At 35.2% G+C, this 27506-nt stretch overlaps 1 protein-coding gene across 4 annotated transcripts in view; it reads right to left on the minus strand.

Annotated features, from left to right (window-relative positions):
• Positions 1–257: 257 nt before the first annotated feature.
• The window catches only part of LOC120316638 (cytochrome P450 4V2), a 32937-nt gene continuing 5688 nt past the window's right edge, over positions 258–27506 (minus strand). For 2 of the 4 annotated variants that reach the window (XM_039362426.1, XM_039362424.1), the window contains exons 3-11: positions 17656–17741; positions 16339–16529; positions 15671–15740; positions 14456–14582; positions 12535–12726; positions 9818–9920; positions 3568–3702; positions 3139–3318; positions 258–973 (exon numbers count right to left, since the gene is read on the minus strand). In XM_039362426.1, coding sequence (XP_039218360.1) covers positions 801–973; positions 3139–3318; positions 3568–3702; positions 9818–9920; positions 12535–12726; positions 14456–14582; positions 15671–15740; positions 16339–16498 — 1140 coding nt within the window. In that variant the 5' untranslated portion in view covers positions 16499–16529; positions 17656–17741 and the 3' untranslated portion in view covers positions 258–800. Of the gene's footprint in view, positions 974–3138; positions 3319–3567; positions 3703–9817; positions 9921–12534; positions 12727–14455; positions 14583–15670; positions 15741–16338; positions 16530–17655; positions 17754–27506 lie in introns of all 4 variants that reach the window. The other 2 variants (XM_039362425.1, XM_039362423.1) reach the window with 1 other exon arrangement.

The following is a 27506-nucleotide window of genomic DNA, read 5'->3' on the forward strand; positions in this document are numbered from 1 at the left end:
AATCGATGGACGAACAACACAATGACTGTATACACTGAATTAGTTTCATGAGTCATTTGGATCCTAAAGCTTTTTTTCTTTTCTTTTCACTGAATTTAGTAAGTTTAAAGGCTTAAAATTGATTTTGAATAATAGTATTATACATATAGTATTGATAGATCTACTATATAGAGAGATTTACTACATATATTATTGTGTGAATGTGTGTGTGTGCGTGCGCGCATACGTATCGGTACATACATGTACTCATATATATATTATTTGATTAATAGTATTATTCTTTATTGGTAGTATTATACAGTTTGTAGATTACTAGCTCGCTGCTTACCTCTAAGTCAAGATCATTTATTAATAAGTTAAAAGACACTGATTGCAGTAGAAATTCTTGAAGAACTCCATTTCTTATTTCACCCCAATGCAATTTCCAATTTATTCCTACTCTTTGCTTTCCTCACGACTCCTAATTTCAACCATGAACCTTTAATGAGAAATTTCATGAGCAGAACCAATGATCTAACATAGCAATAGCAGGTTTAGCATAACATCCTTGATAATTGTTATATTACTATACTATTATATAGCCCTATGTATATACTGATGTATAGTGATTGATGCATTTTATTTTGCTTTGGTATAGTTATTTTGAGCATTGGTCCACAATCACAAAACTCTTGGATTGTAATTATTTTCTAAAAGCAAGTTACTTTCTTCATTGTCAGTCATCTTTATTGTCCATCCATCAAAATACATAGTTTTTATTGATGAAATGATTCAATGTACTACTCCTGTAGTTTCTTATATTATGAGCTTGGAGTTGGTCTCTTTTTTAGCTGAATCCAGATGCCTTTGCTTGGACGAAGAATCAGTTCTGCAGCCATACCAACTTCGTCACATGTCTGCTTAGTTTCAATCCAAAAATGTCGCAATATGGTTGCTAGAATTGTCTTTTCTTCTAGCAGGGCAAAGCGTTGACCTATACAGGAGTTTCAAAAATAATGGCATTAACTAAACTGTGATACTAAATATTTATTCTTTAGTGATAATAATTATTCAACGTAACTCAACAATAATCATGGTCTCAGATTCATTGACTAAGGCTGCAACAATACATGAAACTCCAATAATGGCTCAGCCAAAACATCACTGAGTGATATTAGGAGATGTATTCTAGCATCATTAAGCAGATGTCAAATCAAAGCCATCACATTGAGTAAAGCAGCGTAATAGAAAGTAGATTGTACTATAGTAAACACATTGAAAATAAATTTTATATCATTTTAACATTCCCTTCAGTTGCCAATTTCTTCACTGTGGGACTTCTCAGAGGTTTGATATTCCATCATATTACTGAGTCCATGAATCTTTGGGGTACACTACCAATTGCTTTCAAACATGTTGCAATTTTTTGAAATCACCAAACGGGTAAAACTATTAATGAGAATAATCTATGCACTTGGTTGTTCTCATTAACCATGGTTAAATTATAACCATTACCCCTATGTTAACATCATGAGCAATGAAGTTTGTTTGATGATAAAGGCCTCTGCTCCATTTAAAGATACAGAAGAGAAGAAAGGAGCAGTACATGAATCTTAGTTTATGAAGAAATTATTCATATTGAAGGAAATTATGGATGCTGGTTCTATCTCAGCAATATAATGACTCAGACTTTTTTTTCTAGTGCAAAATGCAAAAATTAGATTGTAATTACTAATTTAATAAATAAATAAATACACTGAGTGTCTTTTTTATCTATATCTTGTGGACATTTTTATCCTTATCACAAACAGAGAAAAGTATTATAATAATTGTAAGAATTAGAAGAAATGTATAAATTATCTTCTATCTCTGTTCAGTGCAGGATTCCATGAAACAGTGGCTTAGTCATGATCCCCAAGACTCATTTGAAAATCTCCAGTCCAGGAATGTCCAACACTGTTCTAAGCAAATGCTCCACTATTTATCAACTTCAACCAGGTAGACATACTTCCATTGCCATTTGACCTGCTTTCAACTTCTAAAGAAAACAATTCTCAAACATATCAGCTTTTAGATATTTATAGAGTATTTTCATTTCTGGACTTAGACTCCTCTTTTAGAAGTTAAATATTAGTTTTCTTTTACTTATTCCCCATATGACTAAGTTCCAGGTCCTTGTAATTATTTATTTGCTTTGGTTTTTTTTTATGAATTTAATAAATAAAGCAGCAAACATATTTAATATTCCTTCCTCCCCTATTTTCCCCTGGGAAGTGGGTTGAGCTAAGAGAGAGTGACTGGCGAGACTAGAACTCAGTTTCTAACCTAATGCTTTAACCGTAATAATCCTAGAAGCTATCAGCTAAACTAACTATAGCTTCTCCATAATTCTTTTAAAGCATGATGCCTTGAGAGATCCTTCTTGATACTTTCTTCCAAGAAACCGAGCATGAATTATGACACTTCTAGGAGTTACTCCAAATGTTTATACTGCACTGATGAGACCACATTTGGAATACTGCATCAATTCACCAAGATACAAAGAAGATGTTGAGACCCTAGAAAAAGTGCAGAAAAGAGGAACAAAGATGATATGGGGTCTGGAGGCTAAATGATACCATGAATGATTGATCAAATTAGGTTTGTCTTGTCTAACAAAGAGAAAGACTAGTGGTAATGTGATAGCAGTCTTCCAGTACTTGAGGGGCTATCACAGAGAAGAGGGGGTGGGGTACATTCTCCAAAACACCTGAGGGCAGGACAAATCATTGATGGCAGATCATTAAGGAGATATCTAACCTAGAAGTAAGGAGAAATTTCTTGACAGTAAGAACAATTAATCAGTGGACCAGCTTGCCTTTGAAATTGTGGTTGCTCCAACACTGGAAGTTTTCAAGAATAGACTGGACTGGCATTAATTTACAATTAATCTAGATGCTAGAATTAATCTAGAATCTGTCTAGAATTAATCTGGACAGACATTAATCCAGAATTAATCTAGACTCCTGGTTGAGCAGGGGGTTGGAGTAGAAAACCTCCAAGCTCCCTTTCTAATCTATTTGTAAGGATTACCTCTTCTTTGGAAAAAAAAATCATCATTACAAGACATATCATTCTTCAGAGAACCAAGGGATATACAACTTTGTTCTGTGTACATACCAATGCAATTCCTGGGCCCAGCAGAAAAAGGGATATAAGAATATGGGTGTCGTCCAATGGAGTTCTCAGGAAAAAAACGCTCTGGTCTGAATTCCTCTGGATCTGGGAAATTGTGAGGGTCTCTATGCAATGCATATGGCAGAATTATGACATCAGTCCCTTTTGGTATCTTATATCCTCCTGCCAAAGAACAAATGTTTGTCATCCCAAGAAACCAATAGCAATAGCACTTAGACTTATATACCACTTCACAGTGCTTTACAGTCCTCTCCAAGATGATGAGAATTGAACTGCCAAAATGCTGGCAGTCAGTAGTCAGCAGAATTACTCTACAATACTGCATTCTAACCACTGCTTCATTACGGCTCTTAACGTTGATAAAGTCCAGTAGCATAAAACTTTTCCTTGCAACCTGTTCGGACTACCTACTGATATGGCATTCCTCATTCAGAATACGGGCAAAAAATGGAACAGAAGGGAAAAGACGAAGTGCCTCTTTAATGACACATTCCAGATATCGCAGTTTTTTCAGATCTTCCATTGTAATGTGATGGTCAGAATCACCTGATAAAAGAGCAAAAGTATGTTAGCTCAATAAGATAATCACTACAGAAGAGTTATTAACCCAGATAGAAAAACATTTACATGCCTGTGGTAAAGCAGCTATAGTTGCCAAAATGTGTTAAAACTGACTGGTAATGTCCTTACCAGAGAACACAGTCTTGTGTCTGTGGCACAAGACTGGTCATCCAGTTTAGATACTATTTAAAAAGTGATAAATGAAAGCCTTGTTTAACCAGAATAAAGACTAGGAACTGGTCAAGCTAGCAATAGTTGAGGGGCTGTCACAGAGAAGAGGAGTCAACTTATTCCCCAAAGCACCTGAGGATAGGACAAGAAGTAATGAATGGAAGCTCGTCAAAGAATTTTCAGAATTGTACAGGGTATCTTGCTTGAGCAGGGAGTTGGACTAGAAGACCTCCAAGGTCCCTTCCAATTCTGTTATTCTGTATCAAAGTCTATGGATCCATCTAATGAAGATCATAGTCTATGGGAGCTTGGAATGTGAGAAAAATAAAACAGATGAAATGAAAGAAAGAAAAATAAAGATGTGTATTTGTTAAATTAAAAGAAAGGGACATACGTGATAGTTCTGATCAAAGGGAATCTGTCTTGTGGAATAGAATTGATGAATATATGTCAAAAAGAAAAGATATGGCCTTAATTATGAATGAAAGGGAAAAATCTATGATTTGGGTATAAATTGGTTTTATCTGGAGTGTTGTGGATGTCTATTAAAATAGGAATTAATAGGCTGGTGACAGTCTCACCTAGGGAATGGTGATAGTGAAATAATAGATTTCAGGGAAAGTGCCTTAAGATAAAAGAATATTGTTCAAGAAGGATGAGAAATTCTATTAAATGAGCGCAGTTGCAAACAATTCCCACAAGGAATATAAAGAGACCAGCATGTGGAGTTGTATAAAACACTGAAGAGGAAATGAGAGGAAACATAATTAAAAAAAATATAGATTAGTCTCTAGAAATCATAACAACTCTGTCAGAAAGGCTAATGTTCAAAACAAGCTGATGTTTGTGAGATACCCAAAACAACAAAAAAAGGTTCTTTGATATGCTAGAAATAAAAGGAAAGGAAAAGAGTGTAGGTCCATTGAGAGGAGAAAGTGTTGAAGCAGCGATGGGTGAAAGTAAGAAACAGAATTTCTTGACTCTTTGTTTGCAACTGTCTTTTCTCAGAAGAGAAATGGAGCCCTGGTTAGTCATTGCTATGCCACTGGGAAACAAGGAATGGCAACTCAGGATAGACTAGAGCAGACATGTCAAACTCGCGACGTCACATGACGTTGCACAATGTATCAGAGATTTTTTGCCATTGCTGGCAATGGGGTGGGCGCGGCTCCGGTATGATGAAACCGGCCTGCGGGGCTGGCAGTTTGACACCCCTGGACTAGAGGATAAACTTAGCTCATTTAATTCAATTCACATTTCCAAAGTAAGATGGAGTATCTCTTAAGAAACTAGTGAATGATCACAGAGCCATTCTTAATAATCTTTCAGAATGCCTGGAGGACTGTGAAGGCCCAAAAGTCTAGAGAACAAATGCCATTCCTTTCTTCCAAAAGGAGAAGACAGAGGAACTGGGAAATTACAGAGTTTGACACCTACATTGGGCAATGTCCTCAAAGAGATTATCAACATCATGTTTCTGAGACCTTATATAGGCATCTAAAATTAACAGGAACTAGCATAGGTTACAACTAGCATGGGTTACTAGCATTTGTTACAAACAAATAATGCCAGGCTAACATTATCTGCTTCTTTTGATAAAGTTGCTAGTTTAATAGATTAGGAACTGTCACAAACCTAGAACTCAACAAAGATTTTGACTAGATGTCCCACTATATTCTCCTTCATAAAGTAGTAATATATCGGATAGTCCTTTCCAACTCTATGATTCTATGACATTACATAGATTTTGGGGCCAGTTGTCCTAGAATTAATGAGAATAGTTTGGTAAATATCTTCTTAGAAAAAGATCTTTTGCTTTGATTGTAGAGCTGGAACACAAATCTATTGAAGTTTATACTTTTTATATGGAATATCAATGGGGGTAATGCCCCATTTAATGTAAAAAAGTATTTCATTATTTGAGAAAACTTAATGCTGATATAATCTGTCTTCAAGAAACACATATTAAAAAAGATGACAAATACCTAATAAATAAAAAACTAGAGGAGGAATTTGTATCTGCTGGGGGAAAAAAAGATAAATGGAGTGGGTTTATATATAAAACCCCAATTTAAATTGTGTAAATTGAATTTAATGGAATAAAATCAAAGTGATTGGACTATATGGGCCAAATGAGGGGGAAAACATTTTTTTTTAGTGTCTAATGGGCCAACTCTTGCCTTGTTCATATGAAAATTTGCTTATGCTGGGGGATTGGAATGATTTCACCACTTTGGAATAGAACATCTACTAAAAGGATCAAACCATCCCAGGGCAAACCACCAAAGTCAGTTTTTGAAATGATGGACAATTTAACACCAGTAGACTCATGGAAGCATAAAAATGGCTCCGTAAGAGAATATACCTTTTTTTCAGAAAGACACAAATTCTTTTTAGGGATTGATATGATATGAACCTCTAAAAACTTAGCAAATAGAATTTTGAAAGTTGATCTCCTACCTAAATCCTTTTCTGGTCATAAGCCAGTTGTTTTTGGTCCTCAGAAAAAAAAGAGTTTGAGTTATAGATGAAGATTGAATGAATCTATTTTACAAAAGGAGATAACTGTAAAAGAATGTAAAAAGAAATGATATGAATATTTTGATAATAATTTAGGTAAAGGGACAGATCTAATAACAGTTTGGGAGGCTGGTAAGGCAATTAGGAGGGGTTATTTTATACAATACAATCGGTTAGAGAGAAAAAAAAATTGGAAAGGACCAGAAGATACTCGATGCAATCAGACAGAAAGAAATTGAACTGCAAAAATCACCTACGGACCCTAAAATTCTGCACCAAATTAACTTGCTACGCCAACAACTGTCTATGTTAGCAGTCCAATAGAAACAAAATTGTTATGTGAAACAAAGACATTTTGAGTTTGCAAATAAACCAGGGAGATGGTTTATAGACTAAGAAAGGAGAGGGAAAAGAGAATGATTGAAAAAATTTGTGAAGGCAATAAAGTAATAACTGATAACGACCAGATTAAAAAATCCTTTCATAATTTTTATTCTAATCTGTATAGGATGCAGGAGTTTGATAGGTCAAAAATAGATTAATTTTTACTTAGTGAAAACTTGCCGAAACTTTCACAGGCCCAGAGACAATTTATGAATGACCCAATAACTACCTTTGAAATATCAGAAGTTATAAGAAAAATGAAATTAGGTAAAGCTCCTGGCCCAGATGGAGTTACAAGTCAATATTATAAATGTTTTGAAGATGAACTTCTTCAGCTATTAAAGGATGTAACAAATGTTATATTACAGGGGGGGGGGGAAATACCCCCAACATGGTCAGAAGCTAATATTGCGTTACTTCCAAAGGAAGTATAATCTTTATTAAATAAGGATTATAAATTATTTGCTGCAATTTTGGCAGAAAGAGTAAAAAGCGTTTTACAGGTATATATTCACGACGACCAAGCTGGCTTTCTGCCAAAAAGGCAGCTAAGGAATAATGTGAGAATGGTTTTGAATATTATTGAATATCTACAATACCACAATGAACAACAGGCAGCTTTAATATCCCTAGACACTGAGAAGGCCTTTGACAACTTAAATTGGGTCTTTATGTTTAAAGTTCTACAAGAAATGGGCTTTGGGGGAAGATTTATTCAAGGGGTTAAAGCTATTTATACATTATAGCAAGCAAAAATTGTTACCAATCTAACTAACTAACTAATCTAACTAACTCATGTGAAATCTGAAAGGGTAGAAGACAAGGATGTCCGCTGACTCCACCATTGTTTATCTTGGTACTGGAAGTCCTGAATAGAGATATCAGGCAAGACAAAAAAATAAAAGGTATAAATGTTAAGAAGGAAGTTTATAAATTGAGGGCCTTTGCTGATGATTTGATGATATTTCTGTAAGACCCAAAAAATAACATATAATACTTGATGAGGAAACTAAATGAGTTTGGGTCCTTAGACAGTTTTAAAATTAATAAGCAGAAAACATCAATGTTGATTAAAAATATGACTGCACAGGATGGTGATATATTGACTAAAAAGTTGGGTTTTAGGGTTGAGAAAAAGGTGAAATATTTGGGGGTTACATTATCAAATTCAAATATAAACTTATTTAAAAATAACTATGTGCCACTCTGGAATGGTATCAAAAAAGATTTATTAAGATGGGACAAATTGCATTTATCATTATTGGGTAGAATTTCTGTGATTAAAGATGAATGTTTTACCAAAGATGCTCTTCCTGTTTCAAACATTACCAATACTTGCAACTGAAACTCCGTTTAAACAATGGCAGAGGGATATCTCTAAGTTTATATGGCAAGGGAAAAAAACCAAGAATTAGATATAAATTATTGCAAGATGCTAAGGAAAGAGAAGGTTTGGGTTTACCCAATTTGAAACTGTATTTTAATGCTTGTTGTTTGGTTTGGCTAAAAGAATGGGTGAACCTTCAGAATAAGAGGTTATTGGACCTAGAAGGCCATGAGGTAAGATTTGGTTGGCATGGCTGTCTGTGGTATGACAAAGTTAATGTTGATTTTAATAATCATTCTATCAGGCATGCCATTTTAAGAGTTGGATTAAATATAAAACAAAGTTCTCTGTGAAGATGCCACTTTGGGTTTCCCCACAAGAAACCTTTTTTAGAAAACAGATGGTGATGAGACCAATTTGGTGGACTTATGGTAAAATAATATCTTTCAACCTGGGTGAGCCTACCCTCAAATCCAAGGAGGAGTTAGAATCAGAAGATCATGTCTGCCTTTCAATAAGCAATTGAAAGAAAGATTCAAGTTAAATAAAAAGAATCATGGGTTTAATTCTATTAAAAATGAATTGGAAAGTCTACTGTGTGGTAGTGATGAACATATTATTGCTAAAGTTTACAAAATGTTATTGAATTTAAATCTGGAAATTGAACAAGTAAAACACTGTATGATTCAGTGGGCAAGGGATTTGGGGTATAATATAATGCTTGAATAATGGGAAAATATGTGGAATAAAGGATTAAAATTTACATTAAATTATCATCTAAAAGAAAACTTTTACAAGATGATGTACTGTTGGTACTTAACACCAGACAAGTTATTAAAAATGTTTAAAGGTATTTCAAATGAATGTTGGAAATGTAAAGGCAAAGAGGGGATGTTTTACCATTTATGGTGGACATGTGATAAAGCAAGAAAATGTTAGAGTAGGATTCATATGTTAATATAGAAAATTCTTAAACTAAATATAGAAAGAAAACCAGGCACTTTTTCTTGGGGGCTAATGGATAAAGACCTGGAAAAAAAAATATGGAACTTTGATGTTATATATGTTGACAGCAGCAAGATTACTCTACGCTCAAAAATGGAAGTCTACATCGATTCCTACACAGAGGAATGGTTACAAAAACTGATGGAGCTAGCAGAGATAGCTAAACTGACTGTATTAATTAAAGAAAAAAATAGGAACACTTTTATTGCCACATGTATGTACAGTGTTTTGGATCTTTCCAGGAATAGAAATTTTGATTTAATATCTCAAAATATTTTCCAAACCAATTTTGACTAAACAGCAGCTTCAAAGATCAGAAAATGAACATCTTAATAACAGATTTCCACCAGCATAAAAACCTAGCATAATTATAATACAGCCTATGATTCTTCTAGCATTTTCTAAGGCCTCAGGGGCTAGTAAATTGATATTTGGTTTTTTTCATGGTTATTGTTAATAAGGAAACTGGTTAACTTTTTTTATAGATGCTCCTCTTAAAGAAAAACAGTGGGACTCACCTTAATGGGCAAAAGGCATAATATTTATGAATGATCAAGATTAATTTTCAAATGTCAGCTATCAGAGTTCCTTATTCCTCTGGATATAACATTTCTGACAGCTTACACAAAATCTATGTGAATTCTATTCTACCCCAAAATTATACTCAAATGCTTAGAAAAAATAAACATTTACCAAAAACTTCATCCAGTTCATTGTGAACTTTTCTTTGGATTTCTGAATGACTTGCAAGTAAGTAAATAGCCCAGCTCAAGGCAGCAGCAGTGGTATCATGACCCTAGGAGGAGACATTTCAAACTATAAACCTTTATTACATATTTCTTAACTTGGCATTTTGTCAATGAGTTATAATACAATTACCAACTGCAAACACTAATAGCCATGCTGGTTGAGAATTATGGAAGTTGTCACTCTGATACATCTCAATATCATTAGGCCAAGGAAGTCTGCCTAATTGTATGCCAATTGAAGTAGTTCAGCCAAAATCAGGCACACCATTATCTCCATGAAATCAATGGGCATCACAATGCTTATCTTTGGCAGGTTCACAGCAATACTTTTACTTTTAAATAGCAATGTTGGAAGGACGACATGAAATTACAATATAAAAAGCAATTATGAAAGAAACTTTTATTCAGCAGCCAAGTGCCAAAATTTAAAGAGGGCGAAAAAGACAGGTAGCTTGATTAAAAGGAACTATTTGTTTTAACTATTTAATATACATTTTTGGGAGAGATTGAAAGTGAGGTAAAAAGATAATGAGGGGATGCTGAGTCTATTCTTAAAAAAGATTTTGGAGCTTTGCTTATTTGTTTCTTCCTGACATTGAAAAAATAATAGTTGCTTTTCAGCTAAATAAAAAGACATGAGTACATGGTATAATGACAAATAGTTACCAATTATGATTGGAAGAAGTCCAGGAACTACAAAATAGAAACTTGATGGGAGCGGGGGCCACAGATACAACTCTAGGGCTTAGGTTTCAACTTTAAAATTATCTCTTCTAGGTTTTTATTATTGTCAACCATAATAGGTGTGCCAAGTGGCTATGACAGAAATAAGTGCCATATAATGAGTCTCCCTTCTGGGGAACTTCCTTCCTACAGAGACTTAAAAGCCTAGTTAAAGCCTTATTCTTCCAGTAGGTGTATAATCTGAAATTTACTAATCTTAATCACATAATATTATATGGATTTAAAAAAAAAACTCCTCTAAAATATTAGCTGCTATAAGGAAGTTTGCCAAGATGGCAATATGTAAAATAAACATAGTAATTTGTGGTTCCTATCTTCAAAAAAAGAAGACGTAGTTCCCATCTTCAAAAAAAAAAAAAAGGGGGGGGGGGGAACAGACATAGGAAACTACAGTCCAATCAGCCTAACATCAATACCTGGGAAGATACTGGAAAAGATAATCAAAAAACAGATCTGTAAAAATCTAAAAACAAATAAAGTTATAACTGGTAGCAGCATGGGTTTGTTAAGAACAGATCTTGACAAACCAATCTTATTTCATTCTTAAACAAAGGGATCAAATTATAGACCAGTGAAAAACTGTGGACATAGTATATTTAGATATCAAGCAAGGCATTTGACAAAGTAGACCACAGCCTACTACTTGGTAAGCTAGAAAAATGTGGGATAGACAGCATCACCACCAGATGGATTTGTAACTGACTGACAAACTGTACTCAATGAGTCATCCTTAATGATACTATATCTACATGGAAGGAAGCAGTGGGGTACCACAAGGTTCTGTCCTAGGCCCAGTACACTTCAATATCTTCATAAATGACTTAGATGAGGGAATAGAAGGGGAACTCATCAAATTTGCAGATGACGCTAAGCTGGCAGGAACTGCCAACACCCCAGAGGACAAGCTCAGGATCCAAAAGGATCCTGACAGACTTGGACAATGGGCCCTATCAACAAAATGATATTTAATGTGGTGAAAAGCAAGGTTTTACATCTGGTTAGAAAAAAACCAAATGTACAAGTACAGATTAGGCCAGGGATCTTCAAATTTGGCCCTTTTATGACTTGTGGACTTCAACTCCCAGAAATCTGGCTCAAAAACAGTAACTATGAGAGGGATTTCGGCGTCCTAGTGGAGGATCACTTAAACATGAGCCAGCAGTATGCGGCCACAGCCAAAAAAACCTAATACAATCCGTGGTTGTATAAACAGAGGCATAGAATCAAAATCACATGAAGTATTAGTACCGCTTTATAAAACCTTAGTAAAGCCATACCTGGAATACTACATCCAGTTTGGGTCACTACATTACAAAAAAGATGTTGAGACTTTGGAAAAAAGTGCAAAGAGCAACTAAGATGATTAAAGGCCTGGAGACAAAAGCATATGAAGAACAGCTACAGGATTTGGGTATGGCTGGTCTAGAAAAAAGAAGGACTAGAGGAGACATGATAGCAGTATTCCAGTATTTGAGAGGCTGCCACAAGAAGGAGAGGATTAATTTATTTTCTAAAGCACCAGAAAGCAAGACAAGAAACAATGGATGGAAACTAACCAAGGAGAGAAGCAACCTGAAATTAAGGAGATACTTCTTAACAGTGAGAACAATTAAACAGTGGAACAGCTTGCTTTCAGACGTTGTGGGTGCTTCATCACTAGAGGTTTTTAAGAAGGGACTCGACAGCCACTTGTCTGAAATATACCAGTTTAGGGTCTCCTGTTTGAGAAGGGGGCTGGATTAGAAACAGCACTTTCCAGCACTATTCTGATTAAGTGTTAGCATATTACAACTGGTAGCCTAAGAGAAAATAATTTATTATGATCTATAGTCTTAGAGAGGAAAGCAGTGGCATTCAAAAGAGAAATGATCTGATTTCCAATGGTCTCTTTGCAGTTGTGTTCTGATCATTCTGTACCTCAAACATAAATGTATCCACTTCTTCTCGTATATCGATGTAACTTAACTTATTCCCATCTTCATCTCTGGCGTTCAGAAGCATATCAAGGAAAGTTTTCCTCTCTTTGTTCTTTCTTAGGTGATTGCTGCTGGCAGCACTATTTTGATATTGCTCCTGTTGCTTTATTTTGCACACTTTTTCTTCAATAATCTTAGATAGTGGAGAGAAAATACCATTATATATAATTCAAGATATGCTATGTGCAGCACCATGCAAAAGTTGAGGTAGTCCTCAATTTACCACAATTGAGCCTAAATTTTTTGTTACTAAGTGAGACAGTTGTTAAGTGAACTTTGCCCATTTTATGATCTTTCTTACCACAGTTGTTAAATGAATCACTGCAGCTGTTAAATTAGTAACACTAACTTAACAACTGCAATGAATCTGACTTCCCCATTGACTTTGCTTGTCAAAAGGTCACAAAAGGTGATCACCTGATCCTTAGGCACTACAACCATCATAAATGTGAGTCAGTTGCAAAGCATCTGAATTTTGATTACATAACAATGGAGATAAAAATGGTCATTAAGTCACTTTTCTCAGTGCCACAGTCACTTTGAACGGTCACTAAATGAACAGTTGTAAGTCGAGAACTACCTGTAATGAGCAGTATCTGCCATTCCTTAAGAGAAGAATTATGCATTCTGATGGTAAATAAAGGGAAAATGCAACCACCAGCTTTAGGCAGACTTAGATGGGCATTTCCTTCCTACTTAACATGTAGGATCAGGATCAAGCTACAAATCAAGTAATTGTTCTGTGAAATCAATCTGAATAGAAAAACAACTGGATCTCAAAGAACAGGACCCTTTGTTCCATTCATCAGTATACTGAAAAACTCACAGAAGTTGGTGCTGTAAGTTAAAAGTTAAAAAAAGTTTTAAAGGATTGGGAAGTTAAAAGTTAAAAAAGTTTTAAAGGATTGGGAAGGACCTTTAAGATGCTCACCAACCTCAAGGTTGTATTCTATCTATCTATCTATCTATCTATCTATCTATCTATCTATCTATCTATCTATCTATCTATCTATCTATCTACCTACCTACCTACCTACCTACCTACCTACCTACCTACCTACCTACCTACCTTTATCTACCAAATTTAGGGATATATCTAAATCTCTGAAGATTGTATGGAAATTCAGATTCCCTAAAATCTTATACCTGCTCAGTATTCAGACAAAAACCTGAACTCAAAAATCGACCCTAAAATACTTGGTCATCAATGAAAGGGTAGACAAAGGGCTTTTATGAGTACTAGGAAAATACCCCAAATCCCCTATATACCTACATATAGAGACTTTTCTAGTGGCGACAGAGCAGTAATAGTAAGTTTTAGATAAATTACTGGCCAAGAAGCTCTAGATTCAAACTGTGATACAAACACAAAGAACAATAGACATTTAATGATTTGGTCATTATTTCTTAAGCCTTCAGCTTCTATAAAGCTAAGATAGGAAATACATTTTAAAAAGCTGTTTTACTGAATCAGATGAAATGTTTCAAATACTGATGGTGTTTCACTGATACCAACCCTCTCCACCTCATTCATGGTTTCTAAAAGCAAACATGCTGCATTGCTGTGCTTTGCACAGCTTTTGGGATGTCTCTCAGTTACCTCAGAGAACTATTGGAGTTGCTATTGGTGGAATAGGGACAGAAATCCCAGAAGTGACACAAACTAAATAGCTGCCTCTCTAAGGCAGAAGAAACATATAGTCTCCATGGTGCAAAGCTTATCATCAAGATGAAATGAGGCCACCTCCCCCAGGCCTAATACTCAGATGAACGTTAAATATGAATCTAAAAGAAGCATGACTGCAAAGCTGGACAGAAATAATTCCGCAAGCTGTGACATGAAGAGGCATTTTGGAACTCACTTTATCTGTAAAGCTATGAAGTATCTTCAGGTTCATGTAATGTTGCTTTCCTTTTCCAGACATATTGTACAAAAGGTTGGGCCAAAGCCATGGTGACTTCTGTCTATGATGAATTAGATCACTCATACTAGAGTAACAAACAACAAAGTTATAATACTTTTGTAAAAAATTGTATCAACTGCATATTAATTATACTTTATTGTCAGTGACCAAAGTTGAATTAAATTTTATAACAAAATAAAATCTATTGAAACACACACATGCACTAAATTACCAAATTACTAAAATTTTTATTACCTATAATAAAACCCAAAGTAGTCATTATAGATGTGTTAGTGTATGGTATCAAAAATCAGGAGTTGGTTGCACTTTTTCAAAATAACAGGTTTTTATTAAAAAGCACAAGCTTTCATGAACTCGTCACTTCATCAGATACATCATAAACTGATGACATTAGAATAGGTAGGAAAGTGGGGAAAGACAGGATGGTTATGAAGATGCAGCTTGTATGTGAGGCAGATTACAAGTACTGTATCAATTTAACAACTGCAGTGTTTTAAAAACCCACTTTTAAAAAGACCTTATAAGATACCATGAAACCTTTGGATGTTTCACGCTCTCTTGCTCAATTGTTTTAAGTACTGCTTAAACTCTAAGGCTACAGTGGAGAACATATGCACCTCAGGTTTAAGTTGTTGGGTTCTTTCTTCTTCTGAGGTTACTCATCTTCCTCCAGACATTTTATTTCCAGACTAGGTAACATCATCAGTGCATGGAGAAATTGAGTTTGCTGGCTATTTGTATGTTTTAATGATATTACTTATCTCTGGTAATGAGACATTTTCAGAAGAGAAACAAAGTCAGGGAACACTAAGAACTTAGCATGTAGTGTTTGTTATGTGACTGCATAGTGTACTTTTAGTTAAATGTTAAAAGACTAGAAGATAATGGACTAATTATGACCGACATTTAGCTGGCTTGGTCTTCTGCCATAACTTTATTTTGTAGCCACCAATTGTGCATTAGGCCATTTGACTTATAGTTTGTTCAACAGGTTATAAAATGCTCAAGCAGTTTTGTCTCATTTTTGCATAAAGTTGGAATAGGAATTGTACAATCTATATATGTAAACTAATTTGTCAGTCTGGGATTCACTAACTGGACTTCATTAATTTATAACTGTCTATTGGAATATATCATCATCTTTATACTTACCTTTGGACAGCTTTGACATAATCTGATTTTTTGTTCTTTTGTGCACCAATATTTTTGCCCATAGCTGTTTCTAGAGAAAAAGAAATGTGGCAGACTGTGGCCTAGTTCACATGCAAACAAACCCATAATACAGGTTGTCTAGTTTTGACTTGGTATCTCTTGTGAGTTCAAGCAATGAGTTCATAATCCTTAGCATTTTGATTTAGCATATTTAAGGACTCAAGCAATTGTGATTCATTCAGTAAGCCATGGTTAAGCAACCTGAATTTGGAGTAATGTATGAATCCAGCTGCTGATTAAATTCATGACATTCACAAGCTTAGAGGCTGAGTTAATTTGTTTCCAAACAAATAGCTGTCCAGATTTAACTTAATGCAGTGTGAAACAGAATATTTGTGTTTGTTTTGTTGGTTTCTTTGAGGTATTTGAATTCTGCAGAGCTCCATTCAGAAGGAATTCTTGTCTCAGCCTTCCTCCTGGTTTCTGAGATTAAGATCTTGTAAAAGAAATACTGGATAGTATTTCTCTTTGGATCAACAGGAAAAAAGTTGCTATCTTGTTGTCATATATCCTAATAAGTTTCTTTCTGTAACATAAATAGATGGATTTTTAGACTTTAATTATTTCAGCTTTTTATATAGTGTTATTAGACAATAATCAAAGCTTACCACAGATTATATCCAGGGTGCATAATGCAATGTATAAAGTGCAGTTGAATGGATCTTTGTCCAGGTGTTGTTCAAGGTTTTGAAAAAGGATATTGGCTTGTTCCTTCATCACCTCAAGGAAATCTACTAAGATTGTGAAATGGAAAGTTGGAGTTAACATTTTTCTTCTGGAGTGCCATTTTTTCCCAGTGCTGTAAAACAAAGAATTAAAAATAATATGATTATCCTAGCCATGAAGCCTATGGAATTTTAGGGAAATCTATAGATCTGGACGGTTTCCAGATTGGAGAAGGCTGGTTTCAGGAGTCTTCATTATAATATGACAGCTTTCAGAACTCTGGACTCATACTTATAGTCTTAAAGCTTCAACAAGGAGTTTAGAAAAGATTTACTTCCATTGTAGATTAACTGCAGTGCTGTGCTTTATAATCTCAAAAAGGGGGTATTATTAGTAACTAAAAAAGAAATCCATTTGGGCTCTGGTTAAAATCCACCCATACAGTGAATCTTGATTCTGCTCTCATCTCCCCTCAGCCTTTAGTATCTTTAATCCTATTCTGATAACAATTATTTAATGTGATGTATAACATCAGCAGCAAATCATGGCCTAGTCACTTTGTCCCTTATTTCATTTCTAATTAGTTTAAATTACCAATTTGAGGTCATTTTCTCAGAAGAACCAGAATTAAAACCATAAATTCAGTATATTATAGTCTCATTTAGGATTTAGGATTTAATATGATGTATAATATCAGCAGCAAATCGCAGTCTAGGGCAATGCATGAACTCAGCCACTTTGTCCCTCTATTTCTTTTCTATTTAGTCTAAATTACCAATTTGAGGTCTTTCTTTCAGAAGAACCAGAACTAAAACCATAAATTCAGTATATTACAGTCTCATTTAGAATTGACACATAAAACTCAGGACTTCCATAAACAAACTAAATCAAAATATTGATTTTCTTCACAAAACCCAACTGCACCAGATATTGGGTAAACGTAAAAAGGACTTGGTACCTAACCACTGGCCCTATACATTAAGATCACACATCTATATAGCATCGCATCCCAAAAAATGGTTGAGGGGAAGCATTTTGATACATTTTTATGGGGACTTGAGGTATAATTTCAGATATAGCAATCTCAGATCTAGTCTTTTTTCCTCCTTTTGCTATTGTGTTTACATCTTCAGGGAGACTTAAAGAACAGAAGTAATAGCTCAGTCAGGTCTTAAGATTTCCACAAGACAGTGGTCCACCACATAGGTCAAGCACATGCTTTAATTAACTGCAAAATAGTTGAGTTACATTTTGCTCACCTTGTTAGAAGTCCTGTTCCTAACCAAGGTTGAAGAAATTGATAGAGGTTGGACTTCTCAATAAATGTTGAGCTACGCAAAACAACCTGGAAAACACACTATAGTTATGTAACTTTAAAATAAACAGGAATTGCTATTTTCTGCTTTATCACTCTTTATATTTTGGTGAAATGGGAGAGAAAATCAGAATTTTGCATTGATAGCCCAAAATCTGACAACTTGTAAACGGTATTCATTAGGCAAATCAAAGAAATTCCATGTTGATTGTTTTAAGGTTAATCTCATACCAGAGCATTAGCATTAGTCAGAACATTAGCTACTTCACTCAATGTTGTGCTATATGCAAATGTGCATTTCTTATACCTGCTCAACCAAACAATTAACAAAAATGTTGAACAGTACAAGTAAGAATATCAGTCTGCAATCTGATCAGAATTTTTTTTGAGGCAGTATGTATCCATTCAGTTGTAATCCACTGCTTCATCACACCATCAAAAACTATTTTGACAACTGCTTTGCTTATGAAAAGTATTTTCATAATATATTAAAGACCTAATCAAAAAATTAAATAAGATTAGTCTGATAAAAATTCACACATTAAAGTCAGCTAATCACTGGGTTGTTTTCAAGATGATTGATTGATTGATGCTGACTGATCTGTGTTATTCAAATTCTCCTTCAAATAGGGACTATATTCTCTTCCAATCATCTGATATTTTATCTATACTACTACTACTACTAATAATAATAATAATAATAGTAAAGTTGGAAGGGACCTTGGAATTCATCTAGTCCAACCCCCTGCTCAGGCAGGAAACCCTATACCATTTTGGACAAATGGCTGTCCAGTCTCTTCTTAAAAACTTCCAGTGTTGGAGCATTCACCGCTTCTGGAGGCAGGTTGTTCCATTGGTTAATTGTTCTAACTGTCAGAAAGTTTCTCCTTAGTTCTAGGTTGCTTCTCTCCTATTTTCCAGTGCTTCTCAAAACAAGTTTGTCTGAGATTCTGCTCGGTACACCTAACAAAAGAAAACTGAAGAATCCTGTCTTCCAGTCTAGATCCAAAATTAGGAATGCAAAAAAATATGCCTATAGAATCATGAGACTGAATACTCTTAAAGCATTCAATCATGGGGATGTATTAGATAGTCCCACCCTCATGATCATTCTTCCCACCACACTTTACTCGCAATGCATTCCTGCCAACTTTTTGTTTCGTGCACATTAAAAAAAGATGACAGAGCCAGTGGTTAACAGTACCAGGCTAAAAAAAACAAAAAACAAAAAAAACAAAACAAAACATGATTTCTAGTCCAGCCATCTGGATGACTTGGGCCAATCATTTTCTCTCAGCCATGGGAAGAAGGAAATGGCAAACCATGTGTGAAAAATCTTGCCAAGAAAGCTGTAGGGATAAGTCCAGGGATCAACACTGACTTAAAAAAACCAAAAAAAAAAAAAAAAAAGGCGAAGAAGCAAAGCATCTCACTTCTGCCATGTTGTTAATCACCCCAGGCTTTATGACTTGAAGAATTTTATTATTAATTGATGTCATTTATAATTTGTAGTATAAAGCAGGATATTTAGTTTTGCTATTACTGTATGTAATAACATTAAAAAAACAAATAACACAATCCTTTGTGGTTTATTTTCTATCAGTGGAAAATGATATTGGCCATTTCACCTTAGATCATCAAATGTGTGTGTGTGTGTGTATTTCAGAATTGTTAAATGATTCTTTTTAGACTGATATCCCAGGTTTAAAAAGAACCCAGAAGTTGACTTCCGGTGGCGATTGCCGCGCCAATGGCAGCTTTTCTTTAGCCGTCCGTCCTGGGACTGTGTTAAAGCCTGCAGAGATGGTGAACAATAGCTGTTTCGCGGCTTGAAGCCTCCCTCCCTGGGAGAAGGGGAGGAGGTGAGCTTTCTCGGATAGAGGTTGAATTCCCCAGGTCCTCCATAAATTCTTTTTTGGGAGGATGAAGGGGGAGAATTCCCTCAGAGTCTGAGGTTATCTCCGCACCCCAGGACGCCTTTGTTTTTAGGAACAAAGCCAGACGCTGCTTCCACATCTGCAGTTTAGAGAGATCTGTGAGTAAAATTAAAAGCAGACAGAGCTGATCAGGAGGAGAACTTGGGACTTTTAACTCAGGAAATAATTAAAGTATCTTCTTCATGTATTATTTTAATAAAAGGAAGAAGAGAAAAATGGCGGAGGAATGCCGTTCCTTTGTTTGAAAGGACACTGTTAAGAAAGACTTTCACTTTCACTTGGCAACAAAGTTTAAACAACATAACGGATTTTGGTTACTTTTTTAAAGAACAAGCTTTCCTTTTTACTTATTTGGGGGGGAATTGTTTTTACTATCCCCTCTTTTCATCTTTTGTAGCTGTTGGTTTTATAAGATCATATAAGACTTATAAGAAGTGGTTTGGAAATGGATTCTAAACGCCCTGGAATTTCTGTTTTTCCTAAAAGCTCAATTTCTTCGCCGGTAATTCAGACTGTACCGCAATCTAAGCCGAAGTCTCCCCCACCTTCTTCACCACAACCGGCATTAACACTTAAAGACTTACAGGATGCTTTGGGGAAAACAGCACAACAAGTTAAACAAGAGATGGCAGAGCTTTTTGAGGAGAAAAATAGGGAGATGACAGAAGATATAGTGCTGGCTCTTCAAGGGTTAGCAGCCCACGTAGAACGTCTGGATGAGCGTATGGACGAAGTGGTGGGAAATGTTGAAAGATTAGAAGATAGAGTTGGAAAAGTTGAAAATAATGTTGATATAACACAGAATGAAATTATTATGTCACAATATAGAGACATGGAATTTGCTTTGCGCATAAGAGGGCTGAAGGAGAATTTGCAAGAGAATCTGAAAGAAGAAATTGTAGAAGATTTAGCTCCCATTTTGGGATGTGAACCTGAAGAAATTTTGAGAGAGATAGAAAAAGTTTTTAGGGTTAATTCTTGGGTTGTGAGACAAAGAAATTTACCAAGAGATGTGGTTATTTATTTTTCCAGAAGATCACTTCGTAATGAAATTATACAGGCTTTTTATAAGCAGAGATTTCAAATTGCAGCTCAAGATGTTATAATCTTAAAAGAAATACCTTCAAAAATTTTTAGAAAAAGAAAGGACTTTGCTTTTTTGGCTGAGGAGCTTAAAAAACGACAGGTTCAGTTTAGATGGATTTACCTGTTGGAATAGTGGTGAACTACGATGGAACACGTTACAGACTTAATACAATTTTTAAAGCAAGAGATTTTTATGCTTCTGTTCTGAAGGCAAGCACACCACCATTCCCACGATCTAAGAGAATTGATGAAAAGCTTGAAGAACAACTGGCTGAAGGAGCAATGTTATTAGTTTCAGGAGATTTGCAGGTTCAATCTATGCAACAGTGTTTGGAGACAAAAGATGATCCAAAGAAACAGAGAATGACTCGTGCAGCTCATAGACGTAAAGAAAAAGAACAGCAAAAAGTGGATGCCGGATCTACATCACACTTGATTACCTCAGAGCCAGTGGGAGGGACAAGACCAAAGAGATCATCGACGGCAGATCTACAAGCAGTGTCCCAGAGGCTTCAGGCCACTAAAGATGGCTAAGTTTCTGACATGGAATGTTAATGGTTTGAACTCACCACAGAAAAGAAAGAAAGTATTTCACTATTTGAAACAACATAAGAATGATGTTGTATGTTTGCAAGAGACTCATATTACTTCAAAGGACCAAAAGTATTTGATTAATTCCCGGCTGGGACTACATTTTATAGCCTCAGCTCCACAGAAAAAAGGGGGAGTAGTTATTTACGTGAGGAAAGATTTATTGCTAAAATTAATTGATTCTGACCCACAAGGTAGATGTTATTATTGATTTATTATTAAACGGTAAGAGATGTCTTATCATTGGAGTATATGCCCCTAATCAACAACAAAAACAGTTTTACAAGTTGATATATCAGAAACTAATTCAACTGGATTATAAATCTGTTATAATGATGTTTTAGATTCAAGTAAAGATAAGAAGGGTTCTTTTAAATCTTCTAATCGTGCTAAACTACCCAAAGTTTTTTTTGATTTGAAGGACGATTTGGAACTTAGAGACATTTGGCGAGAACGGAATATTGAAGAAAGAGACTTCACTTTTTTCTCGGACAGGCACCAATCGTATTCCAGAATAGACTTTTTTTAAATTACTAATGATCTTTTTTCTAGGATCAAGAATGCCAAGATTTTCCCCAGAATATTGTCAGACCATAGTCCTGTATGGTTGGAACTATCTGCTGAAGAAGGGAGTAGAAGGACTTGGAGATTGAATGAAAATTTATTTAGATATGAAGAGAATTCACAGAAATGTAGAGAATATTTGAAGGAATTTTTTCTTTTGAATATGTATAAGGGTACCTCGATGTCAATGGTGTGGGATGCTAGTAAAGCGTATATGAGAGGGGTTCTGATTCATATGAATAATGCGCAAAGGCATAAACAGAAGCAAAAATGTAAAGACTTGGAAGAAGAGATTAAACTCAAAGAGAAGGCTTTTTTTTAAAATCCACTGGATAATAGTTTAAAGGTTTCTATCAGTATGCATAGGGAGCAATTTAATATGTTAATGGCTGACCAGATTGCAATTAATTTGCGGTATGTGAAACATAATACGTTTTGTAATGCAAATAAACCTGGTAGGTGGTTGGCTTACCAATTACGAAAGAAACAGAAGTCAAGGATTATAGAGAAAATAGACTATAAAGGTAAAGAGGTATATCAACAGAATTTGATTAAAAGGAGCTTTTTGGATTTTTATTCAAAGTTATATGCTAATGAAAGTATACAAGTTTCAGATATAGAAAAGTACTTACAGGCAGCACACTTTCCTAGACTTTCTAATGACCAACGAGATGAGATGAATTGCTTAATTACTTCTGAGGAAATCATTTGGGCAATTAAACAATTAAAGGTTGATAAGGCTTCTGGTACAGATGGATTAACAGCAATTTATTACAAAATGTTATCAGAAGAAATGATAGAACCACTGAAGGAACTTTTTAATAGTATTTTGTTGGGAGCAGAGTTACCTCCATCTTGGAGAAGGGCTTTTATATCGTTGATCCCAAAGGAGGATCAAGATCTGACACAGCCTAAGAATTATAGACCTATATCTCTTTTGAATACAGATCACAAGATTTTTTCAAAAATATTGGCAAATAGATTAATGCAAGTTTTGAAGCAGTTGATCCATAGTGATCAATCTGGATTTATAACTGGAAGATATATGAAATATAATGTAAGACAAATTGTTAATTTAATTGAGTACTTGAACAAGAACAATCAAATCCCTGCGGCTTTGATATTTTTGGATGCTGAAAAAGCTTTTGATCAATTAAATTGGCAATTTTTATTGAGAGTTGTAGAGAAAATAAATTTTGGGGATAAATTTTTGTATGCTCTTAAGGCTATTTATCAACAACAGTCGGCACAAATTATTATTAATGGGGGGTTAACAGAAGCATTTAAAATTGAAAAGGGTACAAGACAGGGATGTCCATTATCCTCATTGTTATTTGTTTTAACAATGGAGATTTTACTTATTAAAATTTGTGAGTCACCTATAGTTAAGGGAATAAAAATAAATAAGAATGATTATAGGTTGAGAGCTTTTGCTGATGATTTGCTTGTGACATTATCTCAACCAATAGATTCAGTAAGGGACTTGGTGGAAATTATAACCCATAACAATAAGACTAAAATATTATCGAAAAATATGTCTATGAAGGAAAAGGATTTGTTAGCTAAATTAACAAGTTTTGGAATAGTGAGAAAGGTTAAATACCTGGGAGTATATATTACAGCTTCTAATGTTAAATTGTATAAAAATAATTATGAGACATTATGGGTAAAAGTGCAAAAGGATTTAAATAATTGGAAAAAACTACAGTTATCTTTGCTGGGGAGAATCTCAGCAGTTAAAATGAATATTCTCCCAAAGTTTCTTTTTTTGTTCCAAATGATACCTATTTTGAAAAAAGATGCCAACTTGGAGGAATGGCAGAAGGGGATTAACAAGTTTATTTGGGCAGGGAAAAAACCAAGAGTTAAGTTTAAGATTATACAAGATGCATGGGAAAGAGGAGGACTTAAAGCGCCTAATTTAAAATTGTATTATGGTGCGGTGGCTTTAACGCTGATTAGTGATTGGCTTAACTTAACTAATAAAAATATACTTTTTCTTGAGGCATGGGATTTATTATATGGATGGCATGCATATTTAATTTATAATAAAAAAGTAGATCAGGTTTTTAAATCTCATATTTTAAGCAATGCTTTATTGCATGTCTGGAAGAAGTATTATTATAGGTTAAACTATAAAATTCCAATTTGGGGAATTCCTGGACACGCGATAAAGGGGGTATCTAGGGGAGTGAATTTGGATAGGATTTCTTATAAGGAATTACTTAGTTTGGTAGGGAAGGATTGGCAATTAAAATCTTTAGCTGAATTGAAGCAAGAAAATATTGTACATTCTTGGTTTCAGTACAATCAATTGTTAGTGAGGTGGAGTTTAGATCAAAAGGTTGGTATTACTTTAGAGGATGTGAATTTGGTAAAACAGATTAAAGATCAAACTCGAGCCCATATAAAGAGAATTTATAATGTTTTAATAGAATTGGATTCTGAAATGGAGTTAATTAAAGATTGTATGGTAAAATGGGCTCAAAATATTCAAGAGCCGATTCTATTGGACACATGGGAGATAATTTGGGTTAGAAATGTAAAATTTACTCAAGCTCAAAATTTAAGAGAAAACTTTTATAAAATGTTTTATAGGTGGCATTTGGATCCTCAAAAGCTGTCCTGTATGCATCCTAATTTACAGCCCAAATGTTGGAGATGTGGAAGCTTAGATGCAACTTATTTTCATATTTAGTGGACTTGTAAAGATATAAAAGCTTTTTGGATTAAGATTTGGTGGAATATTCAAAATATTTTTAAGAGAAAGATAAAGTTTACGCTGCAATTATTTTTGTTAGGTGTTATTGTAGATCTTGATGTTAAAGAAATTAATTTGATGTTGAATCTGGTAACAGCTGCAAGATTATTGGTGGGGCAATATTGGAAGAAAAATTCTTTGCCTACTATGGAAGAATGGATACTTAAGGTAACTAATTTAGCAGAAATGGCAAAAATCTCCGCATATTTGAAGGATTATTCACAAGAAAAATATATTTCGGTTTGGAGAAGATGGATTGATTATATTCAGAATAAATATGAGACTAAAAAGTATTATTTAGCTTATGAGTAAATTTTAGATTATTAATAATAGTTTAATATGGTTAAATTTATATTATTTTTAGTATTATGGTTTAATTATATTATTATTTTTGGTTCTTAATTTGTTAATATTTATTTTGAAAGGGAGTTAAAGTATGTTATGGATTTGATTGCTAAGATAGTTGGATAATGTTAGTTAGATTATGATTGTTTATTTTTAACCCTGTAATCAGCTTTGGGAAGTGGGGGAGAGGTGGGAGGGATTTGGGATATATATTGTATAAAATTTTTAAAACTTTTAATTAAAAAAAAAATAACCCAAAAGTTGTAATGTAGTAATGTCTACACACTTTCATGCTACTTCAGGGTTCTTTGCACTATTAAAGATGTAACACCTTATACTTACCCACTTGCCTATTAAATACAATTGTTTCTAGAAAGGGGCAAATAGGATTCCACCAATAAATTTCTAAACAGACTTGGCAAGGTATTTTTATCAAGGGGTTGTCAATAAAGTCAAAATACTGACTATCATCCTCACCTATAAGATTTTCCCGGGAGCAAGAATCATCTTGCATAGCCATTGAGAATGAAAACTCAGAGGTTTCCGGTTCCGGATTGCGGCGCCTTCGGATGTACGGACAGAGTTCCCTCCCCGCCGTCTGGTTTCTTTCCATCGAAAGACCCTGGAAAGGGTCGAAAGTCGCCTTGGAGGAGCGACCACCGCTGAGGAGAACCTCGCCTGAGCGTGGAAGGGCGGCAGCCCTCCCACCTGAGCTGAGGCAGCTCCTTTGGATTCACAGAAGAAAGATAGACCATCAACATGGCTGATCATCTAGCTCAGGGATAGGCAACCCAAAACACTCAAAGAGCCACTTGGACCCGTTTCCCATCAAAAACAAAACACCGGGAGCCGCAAAACCCTTTTCATATGTAAAATGAAGATAACACTGCATATATCCTTTTTTACCTTTATTATAGGTGTGTGTGTGTGTGTATACACACACACACACACACACACACATTAAAAATAAAAGTAAAAATATCACTCTTGGGAATATCCATACTATTAAAACAAAGATCACCAAGAGAATGCTTTAAGAGAATAAAATTACATACACACACAGGTTAAAAAAAAGATATATGCAGTGTTATCTTCATTTTAGATGTCAAAAGGGTCTCTCTCTGTCTCCCTCCCTCCCTCCCTCTCTATCTATCTGCCCTTGGTCTGCCACTCCTCTTCCCCCACTCTCTTTCTTTCTTTCTTTCTTTCTTTCTTTCTTTCTTTCTTTCTTTCTTTCTCTCTCTCTCTCTCTCTCTCTCTTTCTCCCCCCCCCCTCCTATCTGCTGCTCACCTGGCAAGCTTCAAGCTGTTGTCCAACAAGCTGAGGGGTAGGCAACCTCGTCTCTTTTATGACTCATGGACTTCAACTCCCAGAATTCCTGAGTCAGCCTAGCTGGGCTAGCTAGCTCTCTCCTGCCCTTCCTGCTTCCTGCTTCCTGCAGAGACGCAGCAAAGGGAGGAGCTCCGCCCAGTAAGCTTTTCAGCTCCTCAGAGAACACTGTGAGTGCACTCTCTTTTACACACACACACAGAGAGAGAGAGAGAGAGAGAGAGAGAGAGAGAGAGAGAAAAGCAGGGAAGCACAATTGCCTCTCTCTGTCTCTGTCTCTCTCTGCAAAGGCAGAGGAGGCTGGGAGCCACAGGGGAAGGCTCAAAGAGCCGCATGCGGCTCCAGAGCCGCAGGTTGCCGACCTGTGATCTAGCTGCACCAGCTGAAAGCCAAAAGCACTTCTAAGCTCAATGAAGCACCGTGGAAGATCTGGGTGAGACCCTTCCTTAACTCTCTCTTTACCCTAACTACCTTCCTGTGAAAGCTCTTTGAAACTTTTCCCCCGCTCTCAATTCAGCAACATTTGCATACTTAGGAATTTAAGTTTTGGAAAGAAAAGAGAAGAATAACTAACTTTAACAACTAGATAATTGGATATCTGTTCTGCGGATACCTTGGGGTCCCAAAAACTTCTTATTATAGAGACTTATCATTTACCTAAACTATTAATTTTGGAAAATATCTTTTTTTCTGCTTTTTTAACTGAAAAATAAAAAGCTAAGCATTTGGGAAAAGATTTTGTGGTCTGCTGGGGACATCTTGTGGCGAAACCTGGCATAGCAACTGAATTTCTTTTCTTTTTTTCAGTTGTGTCTGTTGACTCCCTTGATTTGTCCTTCATATTATCCAAAAGATAAGAATTGGAAACAGCTGGCTGGTGAAAACAATTTTTAAAAAGTGTGGAGGTGAACATTGGCTGACTCTTATTAAACATAGCCTCCACTAAAGGACTATCTCTAATCACCATGGAAACGGAGGAATTCTACCCACAACTCAACTATAAACTTATCCTTGAAAAAATTCTTGAAGCTACTGAGCTAATCAACTCAAAAGTGAAAGCCGAGGATGTTTTCATAAAACTAGAAATCGAACCCCAGACTCCAGATGATCAACTTACAAGCCAAAAAACAACAGAAGAGGAATAACAACATTCACAATCTATTAAGAATTTTGGTAATCCA

Source organism: Crotalus tigris, unplaced genomic scaffold (genome assembly GCF_016545835.1).
Source record: "Crotalus tigris isolate CLP2741 ecotype Arizona unplaced genomic scaffold, ASM1654583v1 scf7180000019463.280638, whole genome shotgun sequence".
NCBI classification, from domain to species: Eukaryota; Metazoa; Chordata; class Lepidosauria; order Squamata; family Viperidae; genus Crotalus; species Crotalus tigris.